Genomic DNA, 16,442 nt, shown 5'->3' with positions numbered 1-16,442 from the left:
GAGAAACTTGCTCATTATACCTGTGTACTTAAGGTATAATACCCAAGTTCTAAAAGGCTGAGGAGACTTACTGCCCAGGCCTTTCTGGCTGAGACTGTCTTCCCTTTATGTTCGCTGCAGGGACCGTGTGGGCTGTGTGTGGCAGACTGTTCGAGACCATCTATATCACCTCTGCGTCCAGGCACAAGATTTCTGCTTCCTTGTGGACCGGGCAGTGGTAGGACTACTGCGCCTAGCCATTCGGCTACTCCGGAGAGAAGAGATCAGTGGCCAGGTAAGCAGAGTGCATCTAGGAGAGCAGGCAGGTATGCAAGGGATTAAGGCCACAGTGTCAGTTTCAGATATGTCCTAAGACTGCAGTGCCCAACCCCCGGGCTATGGACCAATACTGGTCCGTGGCCTGTTAGGAACCAGGCTGCACAGCAGGAGGTGAGCAACGGGTTACAGCTTCTCCCATTGCTCACATCACCGCATAAGCTTTGCCTCCTGTCAAATCAGCAGTGGCATTAGATTCTCATAGGAGCACGAACCCTACTATAAACTACACATGTGAGGGATCTAGGTCACATGCTCCTTGTGAAAATCTAATGCCTGATGATCTGAGGTGGAGCTGAGGTGGTGTTGCTAGCACTGGGGAGTGGCTGCAAATACAGATTATCATTAGCAGAGAGGTTTGACTGCACAATAAATGTAATGCACTTGAATCATTCCAAAACCACCCCCTCACCCTATCCCTGGTCTGAGGAAAAATTGTCTTCCATGAAACTGGTCCCTGGTGCCAAAGAGTTTGGGGACTGATATAGCCTAAGACATAGCATGAGCTCAATGACCAATCATAGGGCTGATATGGTCTAACAGGTAGCATTGGGGGTGAGCTTGAAATGGCCTCAGGCATGAAGCTTGTGCTATGCATCTCTGTAGGCTCCTATGAATCTGCTTTGTAGGGCTGGACTGCTGCAGCCTTATAGCAGTCCCAGCCCTATATCTAGTTTCCTAGCTTTCATGCTTATGACCCTCCTGAGATTTCTTTGCACAACTACAAAAAGCAACCAGCATAGAACTAATAAGTGAGTTCAACAAGGTCTCAGGATATAAGATCAATACACAAAAATTAATCATGTTTCTACATGCTAACAATGAACATATGGAAACTGAAATTAAAAACACAAGGCTGGCCCGGCGCGGTGGCTCACGCCTGTAATCCTGGCACTCTGGAAGGCCGAGGCAGGAGGATCGCTTGAAGTCAGGAGTTCAAGACCAGCCTGAGCAAGAGAGAGACCCCGTCTCTACTAAAAATAGAAAGAAATGACCTGGACAGCTAAATATATATATATAGAAAATAAAAAAATTAGCCGGGCATGGTGGCACATGCCTGTAGTCCCAGCTACTCGGGAGGCTGAGGCAGGAGGATTGCCTAAGCCCAGGAGTTTGAGGTTGCTATGAGCTAGGCTGATGCCATAGCACTCTATCCCAGACAACAGAGCAAGACTGTGTCTCAAAAAAAAAAAAAAAAATGCCATTTACAAGTGCTCTGAATAAAGTGAAATACTTAGATATACACCTAACAAAACATGTATAGGATTTGTATGCTGAAAACTACAAAATGCTAATGAAAGGAATCAAAGAAGACCTAAATATAATAAATGATGAGGCATACCATGTTCATGGATTGGAACACTCAATGTAGTAAAAATGTCCATTTTTCCCAAATTGATCTATAAGTTTAATGCAACTCCCATAAAAATCCCAGAGAAGGTTTTTGTAGACATAGATATACTTAATCTAAAATTTAGATGGAAAGACACAGGCCCTAGAATAGCTAGAAAGAATAAAGTAGGAGAAATCACTCTGTTTGGTATTAAGAGTTATTATATAGCTACAGTAATAAATTATGTGGTATTGGTAGAGGAATAAATACATAGCTCAATGGAATAGAGAACACAGAAATAAACTCAACATAAATGTTCAATTCAGTGGAGGAGGGGGATAGCTTTTTCAACAAATAGTGCTGGAGTGATTGAAATCCACTGGGGAAAAAACAAATGAACCTCAACCTACACCTCATACCTTACAGAAAAATTAACTCAAATGGATCATAGATTTAAATGTAAAACTATAAACCTTTAGAATAGGAGAGAATCTCCAGGATCTAGAGCTAGGCAAAAAATTCTTAGACTTGACACTAAAAGCACAATCCAGAAAAGGAAAAATTGATAAACTGGACTTCGTCAATATTAAAAACTTTTGCTCTATGAAAGCCTATGTGAAGAAGATAAAAAAATAAGCTACAGACTAGGAGCAAATGTTTGCAAATCATATATTTGAAAAAAGACTGGTATCTAAAATAAAAAACTCTCAAAACACAACAGTGAAAAAACGAACAAATTAGAAAATTAGCAAAACATAGGAACAGACATTTCATCAAAGAAGATATACAGATGGCAAATAAGCACATGAAATGAAGTTCAGCATCATTAGCCATCAGAGAAATGCAAATTAAAACCATGATGAGACATCACTGCACATTTATCAGAATGGCTAAAGTAAAATATAGTGACAGTAACAAATGCTGACAAGGATACAGAGAAACTGGACCATACATACATCGCTGGTGGGAATGTAAAATGGTACAGCTACTCTGTTGGCAGTTTCTTATAAAACAAAACATGCAATTACCATACAACCCAGCAATTGCACTCTTTGTCATTTATCCCAGAAAAATAAAAGCTTACTTTCTTATAAAGACCTGTACACGAATGTTCATAGAAGCTTTATTTGTAGTAGCCCAAAACTGGAATCTGCCCAGATGACTTTCAACGGGTGAATAAACTGTGGTGCATACATACCATGGAATACTATTCAGCAATTTAAAGCAACAAACTATTGGTATATGTAACAACTTGGATGAGTCTTCAAGGAATTATGCTGAGTGAAAAAAAAAAGCCAATCTCAGAAGGTTACATACTAGGGGTTAGGGATGGGGACAGGAAGGAGGAGGTGGTAGGTGTGGTGATAAAAGGGCAACATGGGGGATCCTGTGGTGTTGAAACTGTTCAGTATGCTGTTTTGTGGTAGATACACAACCTACACAGGTAATAAAATTGTGTAGAACTTAATATACACGCACATACATATATAAATACATGTAAAACTTGGGAAATCTGAATAAGATCAGTGGATTGTATCAATGTCAGCATCCTGGTTGTGATATACTATAGTTTTGCTTAATATTACCATTGGGGGAAACAAGGCAAGGTATATAAGGGATCTCTTTGTATTATTTCTTACAACTGTGTATGAACCTATACTTATCTCAATAAAAATTTCTATTGAGGTATGAGCGTGGTGGCTCATACCTGTAATCCTAGCAATCCAGGAGGCCGAGGTGGGAGGATCTCTTGAGGTCAGGAGTTGGAGACCAGCCTGAGCAAGAGCGAGACCTTGTCTCTACTAAAAATAGAAAAAATTAGCCAGGCGTGGTGGTGCATGTCTATAGTCCCAGCTACTCGGGAGGCTGAGGCAGGAGCCTCAGGAGGAGTTTGAGGTTGCTGTGAGCTAGGCTGATGCCATGGCACTCCAGCCAGGACGACAAAGTGAGACTCTATCTCAGGGGAAAAAAAAATCTATTTGTAAAAATGAAAAAAAAATAAATAAATAAAGACCAGCAGCAACCTTAAGTTGGGTCCTAGCCAAACTCTCCTCAGTGGCCTAAGGAGACTGGTGGGGAAGGAGACTAGACAGGAAGCTGTGTGCCCATTCTCCACTTCCTGCTGCCTACTCCCTACACCAGGTACTGCTCTCACTGCGCATTTTGCTACTGATGAAGCCCAGCGTGCTGTCCCGAGTCAGCCACCAGGTTGCATATGGTCTCCATGAACTTCTTAAGACTAATGCTGCCAACATCCACTCAGGGGATGACTGGGCCACCCTTTTCACGCTGCTGGAATGCATCGGCTCAGGCGTGAAGCCTCCAGCTGCTCTGCAGGCCACAGCCAGGGCCGATGCACCTGATGCTGGTAAGCCCTTTCCCAGGGAGACTCAGGCTGGCAGATAAACAGTTGTGGGCCCAGGAGTTGAAATAGGAAAACACCACAGGTTATTGCATTCAGCAGATTAAACACCCCTGGCTTCTCCATCTGCTTCTAGAGCTTGCAGTTGCCGCTGGCCAGTACCCATAGGTTAAATAGCATGAAGGCAAGCAGGCAACACAGAATGCTATGAACCCAGGCTTCCTACTGTCCTGAGGACTGTTTTCCCAGAAACTGTGTCCTCTCTACCACTCCTGTCCCCTGACAGCTGCTACTAGATGCCATCAGGAGCCCAAATTAGCCTGCTGCCCTATTTGGTCAGGAAAGAAGCTGTCCAGGTCATCCTTCAGCCCTCTGGTGATAGGGCTGAAAGTAAGCCATGCCAAAGAGAGGGTAGACCAGGCCTCAGCATCTTTCTTCTGAAAGCCTAAGTTATCCCTTATCCCAGTAGCCCACTCCGACCCTGACTCTGCTCTTCTCCCTGCCTGGCATAGGGGCCCAGTCAGACAGTGAGCTCCCATCCTACCATCAAAATGATGTGAGCCTGGACCGAGGGTACACTTCTGACTCAGAGGTCTACACTGACCATGGCAGGCCTGGCAAGATGCACCGATCAGCCACAGATGCTGACGTGGTTAACAGCGGTTGGTTAGTGGTGAGTGAGAGTATGGGCAGTGGGTGTCTCCCCTCCTTGGGCCTGTGGGAAGGATTCCTCGTCCTCTGAGAGGGCATCTAGGAGGAGGCAGGACCAAGCCTGGCTCCACATCCCCTCTGTGTACTTTATAGGTGGGGAAGGATGATATTGATAACTCCAAGCCAGGGCCAGGGCCCAGCCGGCCAGGCCCTTCGCCCCTGATCAATCAGTACAGCCTAACAGTGGGACTGGACCTGGGCCCACATGACACTAAGTCCCTGCTTAAATGTGTGGAATCACTGTCCTTCATCGTGCGTGACGCTGCCCACATCACACCCGACAACTTTGAGCTCTGCGTCAAGACTCTCCGCATCTTTGTAGAGGCCAGTCTGAATGGCGGTGGGTCACCTGGTAAACGGGCAGTTGGGGAGTAGCCACCTGAATATACAGGGGAGAGGTTGGTAGGGGAGAAACGCAGGGCACCTGTGCCTATGGCTGTGGAAATCTGACCTGCATCTGGCTCTGCTCAGGGTGCAAGTCCCAGGAGAAACGTGGGAAGAGTCACAAATATGACAGCAAAGGGAACCGTTTCAAGAAGAAATCCAAGGAGGGCTCAATGCTTCGGCGGCCTCGAACCTCCAGCCAACATACCTCTCGGGGCGGCCATAGTGACGATGATGAGGACGAAGGTGTGCCTGCCAGCTACCATACGGTGTCTTTACAGGTCAGTCAGGACGTAAGTACGGCACCCTTTACTTCCTCTCCTCCCCTGCACCTGATATGGGAGCCTGGGTGTGGCCAGGGAAAGCCAGGGCTGAGAGGAAGGGCCCGTGTGTTTCCAGCCCAGGCCCTGGACCACCATTGTCACAGTATTCCCCCTTGCCCAGGACCACCCGTAAGTCTTTGCTTCAGTTTATTTTTAAACTAAGGTTTACTTATTTTTTGAATAGATAATATATGCACACGGTACAAAGTTCAAAAGGTACAAAAGGGTGAACTGATAAAAGTAAGTTTCCGTTTCCACTGTCACCAGTTTCTTACCTATCCTTCCAGAGTAATTCCTTGTCTATTCAAGGCATACAAAATTTATCCTATGACCAGGCTTTATATCACTAAATAAATGGAGAACAAATTGCCTTAAATAGAATAACCTTAGAAAAATGATGAAAATAAAAATTTATTAAATCTGGCCAGACACTATTGCCCATCAAAGCCTCTGAGCCTGAGCTTGCTTTCTATTCTTACTTTTTTTTTTTTTTTTTGTGAGACAGAGTCTCACTCCATTGCTCTGGCTAGAGTGCAGTGGTGTCATCACAGCTCACTGCAACCTCAAACTCCTGGGCTCAAACAATGCTCCTGCCTCAGCCTCCTGAGTAGCTGGTATTAATACTACAGGCATGCACCACCATGCCCGCTAATTTTTCTTTTCTTTTTTTTTTTTTGTAGAGATAGGGTCTCACTATGTTGCTCAGACTGGGCTTTCTGTTTTTAAAATGAGATTAACAAGATGAGGCTTTCCATCTTCAGAAGGTGTAAAATCAAATTGAAAAGAAAGTACCTTTCTCACGGTGTAATTCAGTGTTATTAAGTCCTTAGTAATACATCTCCATACTTTAGGAAATGTATTACTCTCCTCTACTGTAATACCTGACTTGGAGAAACATGGCCAGGACTAGAGCAACTAGCTCATCAAATCAAGGAAAAGGGAATAGCAAGAGGGGTGGAGTGTGGTGTAATTGGTTCTAGGAGCCACTTGAGGACTCAGTCAGGGACAGCGAGGGGGGAGGGGGGAAGGGGTCCACCAGACCTAACCTCACTCATGTCCTGCCCCCTCCTGTGGTCCCAGTTGCTAGATCTGATGCACACCCTGCACACAAGGGCGGCCTCTATCTACAGCTCTTGGGCAGAGGAGCAGCGCCACCTGGAGACAGGTGGCCGGAGGATCGAAGCGGATTCACGTACCCTCTGGGCCCACTGCTGGTGCCCTTTACTGCAGGGTAAACCTAGGGAGCAGTCAGGGGAGGGGGAGAGGTAGAGCTGGAGCCTGGGGAGCACCAGGGTCAAGATACCAGAAGGATCCTGACACAGCTCTCGCTCTCAGGCATTGCCTGCTTATGCTGCGATGCCCGGCGCCAGGTGCGGATGCAGGCACTGACCTATCTGCAGCGAGCACTACTGGTACATGATCTGCAAAAGCTAGATGCCCTGGAATGGGAGTCCTGTTTTAACAAGGTAGGCTTCCTACTGGTTTTATATGAAGTTCAAATCCTAAGATGAGGAAAGCCAGGCAGCCTGAAGAGCCCCTAGTATCAGTCTTAAGCCTGTGTTGTACCTTCCCTTCTGCTCCGTGCCCATGCACCCCAACCCCTGGCTTCCTTGGAGCAAGGCTGCCCAACTGACTCTGCTAAGAAGACATTGGATATTTCCCCACCAGGTGCTGTTTCCTCTACTGACCAAGCTCTTGGAGAACATTAGCCCTGCAGATGTGGGTGGAATGGAGGAGACCCGGATGAGGGCCTCCACACTGCTCTCCAAGGTACTGCCCACCACCCCATACCCACCTACTCTCCCCATACCTGCCTTTTCCCAAGGAGGGAAGGCAAGGCTTCTGGCAGGACGTAGAGGTGCAATATAGGTGCTCATGACTCCCAGCTATAGAGACTCAGCAGGACCCAGGGACCTGAGAGGAATGTCTGATCTAAGATTCCCATGAAAGATAGGGCAGGCTTGCCTCCCAGCCTTAGAGAGGGGTGCAGAAGTCTCATACGCTACCCTCAGCTGAAGGGGGCTGGTGGGCCCTAGGTCTTCCTGCAGCACCTGTCTCCACTGCTGTCACTGTCTACCTTTGCGGCCCTCTGGCTCACCATCTTGGACTTCATGGACAAGTACATGCATGCAGGCTCCAGTGACTTACTGGTATGTTCTACCTCAGCTCAACTCCCACCTGCTGGGAAGACTTGCTGTTTCCCCGTTGCCAGCTATCTCCCCCTGCCATGCTCCCGTATGCTCTCTCTCCTATTCTCATGTTCTCACCGCTGCCTGCAGTCAGAGGCCATCCCCGAGTCTCTGAAGAACATGCTCCTGGTGATGGACACAGCGGAGATTTTCCACAGTGCAGATGCACGAGGAGGTAGCCCCTCAGCCCTCTGGGAGATCACCTGGGAGCGCATTGACTGTTTTCTGCCCCACCTACGAGATGAGCTCTTCAAGCAGACTGTCATCCAGGGTAGGGGGCTCAGCCCAGCTTTATCAAAAAGACTCCCCAAAACTGAATCCATTCTCTGTGCCCTAGGTGGGTGGAAAGCCTGGTGGGTAGCCAGGGCTCCATGGGGAAAAAAGCTCTAAGAGTTGCCATCTGGATTCTCCACCCTCCCCAGACCCCATGCCCGTGGAGCCTCACAGCCAAAAACCTATGGCCTCAGCCCACCTGACTCCTGCTGCTGGCGACACCAGGACACCTGGCCATCCACCTCCCCCAGAGACACCTTCTGAGCTAGGGGCCTGTGGTGAGTCCCTCTAGGCTAGCCTGCTGGGTGTCAGGGAGCAAGCAGGAGGCCTGAGAGAAAGCCCAGGGTAGCTTGGGATTGCTGCTGAGCATAGGCTGTGAGCCAGGAAAGGAGGCAACCAGAGAATCCTGTTTGCCTGCTCATCCTGGGGAATGGCAGGACCAAGTAAGCTGTGATGAGCTGGCTGCTTGAGATTTTCAAACTCAGGAGGAGAAGGCTGAGTCAGGGACTTGGATTGAATACACAGAGGTTGCCCTTCAGGGATTCTAATAAAGACCAGACCAAAATTAACCTGATGAGGAGGAGTATAGCAAAAGGAGGTGGAGGGAAGATATAAGGTAGCTGAACATTAGAGTAAGTTTTCAGGGAGACACCCAACTTTTTAGCCTGGGAAGGGCCATTTTGTTCACAGGAATTGGGAGGAACAGAGGTTTGGTAAATGAGCTGAGGGATGTAGGAATTTGTCTTTTGCCAAGAAGAGAGTCTGATTGCAGCCACCTTGCTCTCCCTACAGACTTTGAGAAGCCCGAGAGCCCCCGAGCCGCCAGCAGCAGCTCCCCAGGGTCGCCAGTGGCCTCTAGCCCCAGCAGGCTGAGCCCCAGCCCAGATGGGCCTCCACCCCTGGCTCAGCCCCCACTGATCCTGCAGCCCTTGGCCTCCCCACTGCAAGTGGGCGTGCCACCCATGACTCTACCTATCATCCTCAACCCTGCACTCATCGAGGCCACCTCACCAGTGCCCCTCCTGGCCACACCACGCCCCACAGACCCCATACCCACCTCCGAGGTCAACTAAGGCAGGTCCCTCAGAGATCAGGACCAGTGCTTCCCACCAGGCTGTCCCTGGTCCCCCTTCCGCTGTCCTGGGGGCCACAAACTTTAGGCCCAGTCCAAGCTGCTGTCACTGCCACTTGGATGGGGACCTGAAAAAGAGAACTTAGCCCCTGTGGAGACCCCCCAATCAGATTGTGGGACCTTCTTCTTCTGCTCTCCATTCCTGGGGGTCCAACCTGAGAGTGTACTTAGGTATCACCTGCAGCCTCTGCCTCCAGCCTGGCAGTTCTGGGGAGGCATCACTGTGCCAACCCTGCAGTGCCTGCCCGTGTGCCCCTCCTGCCCGTGGTCAGGCATCCAGAGCCACGCCCAACCACTCTGCACTTTGTTTCCCTTGCCCTTCCCACGCCCATCAGCCCTGGGCCACCTCCTCCGGTTCTTCCTCTTTTACTAATTAGTGGGTCAATTTGGAGAGCTGACTGGCACCATGGAGGGTGGGCAGGTGGGGCTGGATGGGGGACTGCCCCCAGGAGCATGTACATATGGAAAAACAGGACAACAGTGGACTTTTTATGATATAATAAATGTCTTAGTATAACATCATTGCCTTTCCCTCTGGTTTCCTTCTTGAGCTTATGTGTCAGGGCACCATGTTACTGTGACACCTGCGGCTTGGGCCTAGGTGAACAGGTAAAATGAGGCTGAGCCTACCAGCAGTCTGTCCTACCTCGCCCCTGGCCACCAGCCAGATGCTAGGACTGCGGTCAGGATTCCTTCACACTGCTGCCCCTCCCACTGCCACAGCAGTGTGCCTTTGTCACCACAGGTGTGCTAGGGGCTTGGGCAGTTGTCCTTTTCCAATAACTGCTCCAAGGGATACATGTGAGACAGCCTGGACTGGGGTCAGCAGGAAGATGAGTCAGAGCTGAGTTGCAGTTATTCAGAAGTCTTCCCACAGATGTGCCTCATGGTTCAAGAGCACAAAGGAGCTCTTGGGGTTTAAGACGTGGAGGGATATCTTGCCCACAGCTGTGATCATGTGTTTCTTCGGGGAAAGCATCCTTTTTTTGTTTTTTTTTTAAGAGACAGGGTCTCGCTCTGTCGCCCAGGCTAGAATGCAGTGATGCGATCACAGCTCACAGCAGATTCAAACTCCTGGACTCAAGGGATCCTCCTACTTCAGGCACATGCCACCACACCTGGCTAAAGGCCATTAATTTAGACCCCAAACCAAAGAGGGACAATTTTATCCCTGTCCCACAGCCTCCATCCACCCATCACTGAAGCATGATTGAAGACCTCTCTTTCTTTCCCTTTGTTTGCATCAGGATAAGACAGGTGGGAGTGCATGGAGCGTAGAGAAGGCAGTGTGGCCCCTGCAGGGCTGAGGTGCTGTGGGTGTGTGATGTAAGTTGATTGCCAATGGCCAATGGTTTAACCAATCAGGCCTATGTAATGAAGCCACCATAGAAACCCAGGGTTCAGAGAGCTGGATAGCTGAACAGGTGGAGGCTTACTGGAAGGTAAGCAAGAGCTCTCAACATGCCAGGAGGGTGGCGCACCCCAGTTCCATGGGGACAGAAGCTCTTATGCTCCCAACCCTTCTGGACTTCACCTTTATGTATCTCTTAATCTGGATGTTTATTTGTATCCTTTAAAATATTCTTGGTAATAAACTAGTAAACATAAGTATGTGTGTCCCTGAATTCTGTGAGCCATTTTAGCAAATTAATCATACCCAAGGAGAGGCTTATAAGAACCCTGATTTATAGCCAGTCAGTCAGAGCACAGGCAAAACAACCTGGGGCTTGTGATTGGCATTCAAAGTGACGGGGCAGCTGAGCTCTTAACCTGTGGGATCTGTCTGCAGGTAGATCGTGTTGGAATTGAACTAGAGGACACCCATCTGGTGTCTGCTGCAGAACTGACTGTTTGCTTGGTGGGGAGGGGCAGGACCCCCACACATTTGGTACCAGAAATTTTCTGTATTGATTGTTATTGAGTGAGAGGATAGAAAAAGCACGTTTAAGTGTGTTTTTTCCCCTCAGGGTGGGATTCAGAATGCTATGCATTAAGCTTTCCCAAGCAAAGCATCTACATCATCTTGGCTTCCTCCACCAACATGGCGCCTTCTCCCTCCTGGTGCATAGAGGAGAGTGGGACTGTGTTGTACTACCTGCTGGCCTCCCTCATGGAGATCTAGGGTCACTCACCCTCTGCTCTGGGGCCCAGCAGGCTGTATGATCCTTCAGCGCTGCAAGCTCCCCTTTTCTCAGCACGTCCACATTGCTGGGCATTTGGATTTCTGCAAGTGCTTCCCTTGGCGTAGAAAAGGGTGCCTCGGAAATGGGAACAGCCCGATGTGATAAAATACTAAGACATGACACCTGGAGCTCCTAGACTAGTTTTTCCCTCTTCCCTTTCTTTTTCCCCCAAGTTCAGACCATGCCTGGTTTCCTCCACACTAACCGGAAGCCTTGCCCAACCCTGCCCCTGGGAAAATTAGGAGGGGCAGAGGGCTCTATGGGTGAGTGCAAAAAACCTCAGATCTGTAGCCAGCAGGACACTAGGGCCCTTGGACTCACCTATGGTGTCTCTATTCTCCCATCTGAATCCCACAAGCTCTGCCTTTAGAAGCTTCCATGTGTTTCCCTTTGGGGAAAATAGTATTGACTGCTGCAAAGAAGTCCATCCTATGAATAAAGGAATATGACAACTCTAATGTCTTTTAATTGGTCTCAAAAATTAGGAAAGAAGCTGAAACAATTGCAAACTGACCCTCTCCCAGCTGGGTAGCAAAGAAAAACATTTGCCGGAAGTCTCATTGTGTTATAAAAAGAGCAGCTAATACATGCATGACTTGTGTTGTTGACAATGTTGTCTCTTCGAAGGCAAAGGAAGCTACAAGAGGAACTAATACTCAGGCCTTGATTCTGACCAACAAGGAAGAATGGTTTGGTGATATGGAAGTGACAAAACCTTGGGGGAAAGTAACAGCATAGTCCAGAGGGAAATGCTAGTCTTAATGACATCTCCCACCAGAAATCTAGCATAGCAGATTTTCAAAAGTACAGAGGAAAACTAGAGATGGTTCCATGACCTAAGACCCTAACAGAGACCTGACATTGTCAGAACACCTATGTGTGTCAGTATTAAGTGCATTGCTCAAACAACATTTTAGAGGTATTTTCTCCTCTTACAGATGAAGCAACAGGTTCAAAGAGGCCAAGTCACAGAAGTTAGGGAGTTGGGAATCAAACCCAGGTCAGTCTCACTCTAAACCTCATGTTCTTTTCTATGATGACATGTCTTCCATTCAGAAGTAGTGGTGGGGGTGGTGTAAGAATCTTCCAAAGCTAAACACATTTTTTGTAGTTTTTGTCATGAAAAATAAAAAAGGTTGAGCATCTGAAAAAGCAAACTGTTACCTGGTGAACTCAGAGTTTAGTAGGAGTCTGTAAAAGCTGGAAAGAGAGGCACATAACCAAGAATAAATGTGAATTTTCTGCGTACATAATGATATGAGGAAGGATGAATTACAGAATGAGCTACAATGGGCCCTCCCCCCCAAAAAAAGTAGTAGGAACAACAAAAAATGTGGTTATTAGAGCCACGGGTATTTGCCTTTGTTCAGGGCTCACTAGTTGGAAGACAAGTGGCCATGAGAAAGCAGGACCACTCAACCACTGGGCTCTGAGCTTCTCAACCAGCCTCTGGGCTTCAGTTAAGAAGTAGCTTTAGTCCAAGTAAACAGCTGATCACCCCTTCCTTGAAATATTCCTCACTCTGCTTCTGAGACTGGTTTTTCCTGGTTCTCCTCCACCTATGGGACATGGCTTTTCCAATTTCTTTCTTTCTTTCTTTCTTTTTTTTTTTTTTTTGAGACAGTCTCACTCTGTTGCCCAGGCTAGAGAGTGCCGTGGCGTCACCCTAGCTTACAGCAACCTCAAACTCCGGGGCTCAAGCGATCCTCCTGCCTCAGCCTCCCGAGTAGCTGGGACTACAGGCATGAGCCACCATGCCCGGCTAATTTTTTCTCTATATATTTTTAGTTGTCCATATAATTTCTTTCTATTTTTAGTAGAGATGGGGTCTTGCTCTTGCTCAGGCTAGTCTTGAACTCCTGAGCTCAAACGATCCACCTGCCTCGGCCTCCCAGAGTGCTAGGATTACAGGTGTGAGCCACCACACCCGGCCCCTTTTTGAATTTCTTTTTTGACTCTTCCTCATCTACACAGCCTCTGAACATTAGAATGCCCCAGGGCTTCAGTCCTTCAGTCCTCAAACCCCTTCTCTGTACTCACTTCCTGGGCAATGTCGTCCATTGTCAATGCTTTTAAATACCATCCCTTCCACTGGCTTTATGACCAACTCCCAAATTTACATGTCCAGCCTGACCCCTCCTCAACTCCGAACTCATACCCACCTGCCCCCAGTATCTCCATTTGCATGACTCATAAGCAGCTCAGATATGACAAATCTGCTCACTCCCCAGTCTGCCCCACATCACGAAAGGACAACACCATTCTTCCAAGTTTTTACGCCAAAAACCTCCTCTCTTTTCTCACATCCTACATCCAATCCTCAGCAAGTCCTGTTGCTTCTATCTTTAAATCTATTAATAAATGTGACTACTTCTCACCATCCTCACCCACTACCACCCAAGTCTAAGCCACTATCTATTAGACTACTGGTCTCCCTCCTGCATCCTGGTTCCCTACATTCTATACTCTATACTCTCTGAAGAGCAGCCAGAGGGATCCTTTTTAAAAGACATCATCCCATTTTCACTCCACTGCTCAAAACCCTCCAATGGCTTTCCATCCCGTTCAGAACCAAACCCAAAGTTCTTACTTTACTCCCCTTTCCTGACCTTCCTGCTGTTCCTTAAGTATGGCAAACACTTCATAGCACACCTTGGCCCTGCTGCTCCCTTCACGGGGAATGCTCTTCCTCCAGAGTCTGTCCCTCACCCCCCTGACTCACTCCCTCACTTGCTTCCAGTTACTGTTTAAATGTGACGTCATCAGGGAGGCCTTCCCTGACTGCTATCTAGAAAACCCTTGTCACTCTCTATCCCCTTGCCTACTTAATTTTTTTCTAATTACTTATAGACATACATCTATGTGATTTTTTTTTTAGGATCTTGCTCTGTTGTCCAGGCTCTATAGAATACAGTCATGTCATCATAGCTCACTGCAACCTCAAACTCTTGGGCTCAAGTGATCCTCCTGCCTCAGCCTCCCGAGTAGCTGGGACTACAGGAGTGTGCCACAATGCCCAGCTAATTTTTCTATTTGTGGTAGAGATAGGTCTCACTCTTGCTCAGGCTGGTCTCCAACTCCTGAACTCAAGCAATCCTCCTGCCTTGGCCTCCCAGAGTGCTAGGATTACAGGCATGAGCACCGTGCCTGGCCTCTATTTGATTCTATCTGTAAGCAAGGACATTGTTTTCTAGAGTGGGCCCTCATTATTTACTGGGGAATGAATGGAGCAAATTTATGGTGCAGCTGCTCTGGGCCAGGCATTGTGCTAGGGCTGGGTGGATTAGAATTGGTGGAACAATGAAGAGGTTTCTTAAGACCAGATAGATGAGGTTATAGCTATTGATAATTAACTATTCTGAGTTAGTTAAAATCTCCAGGCCTACATGAATTGGAAATTGTTGAAGCTGAGTGCACAGAGGTTCATTATACTATTCTCTCCACTCTTTATGTATTTGAAATTTTCTATAATAAATTTTTTTTAAATCTTCAGATAAATTACAGCTCAGACTCTTATAACTAAAATAGCTCCAGCACCTAGGGATGCTTTTAGCAGTGTTGTGGAGACTGGATGAGTTCATGTCAATTTTGGTTGTCATTTATGAGCACTTTGAAAGGATAGTCGTGGTACATGGCAACCAGCACAGGTTCACTAAGGTAGAATATACCAAACTCACCTTGTTCCATTTTAACTTAAGGGTTAAGCATTTGATTTGCCAGGGAACTGTAGGCAGATGACAATACACCTGGATCTCAGCAAATTGCTTGGCAACACCTTATGATATTTGCGTGAGAGACCTACAGTAAGGTGGAAAGGCCTGCTTTGCTTCATACAAATTTAGGGGAAAGAGCTTCGTCCTGGAGTCAACAGTCTGGGTTTCAATGCTGGCTTTGTCTCTTTCTAGTTGTGTGTTTGGTTGTTACTTCACCTCTCTGAGCCTTAACTTCTTCATTAGTAATGTAACAGTAATACCTACCTCCTAGGGTTTTTGGGAGGTAGAAAGAATAAGAACTGCTACTAAAGTACCCTAACCTATTACCCGTCACATTATATTTGCAGGTGAGAAAAAGAGGGGCAAGTAATAGGAAATAGCCCAAATCAAGAGCCATAATAGCCTCTCTTTACTTAGTGCTACTGCAGGCCTATAATTCCGTCCTTTAAAAGGTCAGGGGCAAGTTGCAGGGGAGAGCTGAAATAGCCTGTGTTCTACCACAAGCCTAAGGGAGGACAACGCCAGGAACGGAGATTACTGATGGCATCTCCTAAAGAGAAACGCTACTAACCAGAGAGGTCCAGCCACGGAGTCAGCGCTGGGTGAATTCCTGTCCCGACCTTGCTGCCTCTAGAGGTTGAGAGGTGAAGAGGTGATTTCCTACATCGGGGTAAGTTTGAACCATTTAGACTTTGCACGCATTTTCAATTCCAACATTCCAGATCTCCGTGATGGATGAACAAGGCCTCAGTCTCCCAGATAAACACTTTTTTTTTTTTTTTTTTTTTTGAGACAGAGTCTCACTCTTGCCTGGGCTGGAGTGCCGTGGCGTCAGCCTAGCTCACAGCAACCTCAAACTCCTGGGCTCAAGTGATCCTCCTGCCTCAGCCTCCCAGGTAGCTGGGACTACAAGCACGCGCCACCATGCCCGGCTAATTTTTTCTATTTTTAGTTATTTGACTAATTTCTTTTTATTTATAGTAGAGACGGGGCCTCGCTCTTGCTCAAGCTGGTCTCGAACTCCTGAGCTAAAGCAATCCTCCCGCCTCGGCCTCCCAGAGTGCTAGGATTACAGGCGTGAGCCACCGCGCCCGGCCCCAGATAAACACTTAATTTCCCTTTTCCTAAAGTCAGATAGGCCTGAAAACGTGGCCCGCTGTGAAACTGCCACTTACAGAATAAAGTTTAGGTCCAGACTGTCTCCTCCCAGAGCCATAGACTAAGAGACTGAGCAACAGACAACGGGGGCCCAGGATCCCGTTCGGAGTCTCCTTGCGGCTCCAGGGAGACCACCAGATGGCGCCCTGGGACCGACCGCAAGATCAACTTCCTTCCTCTTCCGCTAACTCTTCCTGGCAGCGGGCCTGGCTCCGGGCGTGAGCTCAGGGGCCTGGGACCAACAGGCTCCCCCTGGGGTTCCCCAGCTTCAGAGGTAGCCAAGCGACAGGTGCGGCGAAAGCTCCCAGCCGTCTGGGGCAGGCCGAGGCGGGTGAAGAGACTGCAACCGGGGCGCTCGGTGGGGTG

The 16,442-nt window shown here is 47.9% G+C and overlaps 1 protein-coding gene across 9 annotated transcripts in view; it reads left to right on the top strand.

The window, feature by feature from the left end:
- Nucleotides 1-9,544, top strand: part of GBF1 (golgi brefeldin A resistant guanine nucleotide exchange factor 1) — a 115,071-nt gene extending 105,527 nt beyond the window's left edge. For 3 of the 9 annotated variants that reach the window (XM_045568526.1, XM_045568528.1, XM_045568525.1), the window contains 12 exons: nucleotides 121-274; nucleotides 3,791-4,016; nucleotides 4,523-4,683; nucleotides 4,815-5,061; nucleotides 5,193-5,386; nucleotides 6,509-6,659; nucleotides 6,764-6,894; nucleotides 7,097-7,198; nucleotides 7,465-7,578; nucleotides 7,708-7,888; nucleotides 8,040-8,168; nucleotides 8,683-9,544. In XM_045568526.1, the coding sequence (XP_045424482.1) occupies nucleotides 121-274; nucleotides 3,791-4,016; nucleotides 4,523-4,683; nucleotides 4,815-5,061; nucleotides 5,193-5,386; nucleotides 6,509-6,659; nucleotides 6,764-6,894; nucleotides 7,097-7,198; nucleotides 7,465-7,578; nucleotides 7,708-7,888; nucleotides 8,040-8,168; nucleotides 8,683-8,963 (2,071 nt within the window). In that variant the 3' untranslated portion in view covers nucleotides 8,964-9,544. Of the gene's footprint in view, nucleotides 1-120; nucleotides 275-3,790; nucleotides 4,017-4,522; nucleotides 4,684-4,814; nucleotides 5,074-5,192; nucleotides 5,399-6,508; nucleotides 6,660-6,763; nucleotides 6,895-7,096; nucleotides 7,199-7,464; nucleotides 7,579-7,707; nucleotides 7,889-8,039; nucleotides 8,169-8,682 lie in introns of all 9 variants that reach the window. The other 6 variants (XM_045568521.1, XM_045568520.1, XM_045568527.1 and 3 more) reach the window with 3 other exon arrangements.
- The last annotated feature ends 6,898 nt before the right edge of the window (nucleotides 9,545-16,442 follow it).

The sequence above is a fragment of the Lemur catta genome, chromosome 14 (genome assembly GCF_020740605.2).
Source record: "Lemur catta isolate mLemCat1 chromosome 14, mLemCat1.pri, whole genome shotgun sequence".
Lineage (NCBI taxonomy): Eukaryota > Metazoa > Chordata > Mammalia > Primates > Lemuridae > Lemur > Lemur catta.
The sequence above is the reverse complement of the archived record's forward strand: the minus strand, read 5'-3'. Positions and strand labels throughout refer to the sequence as shown.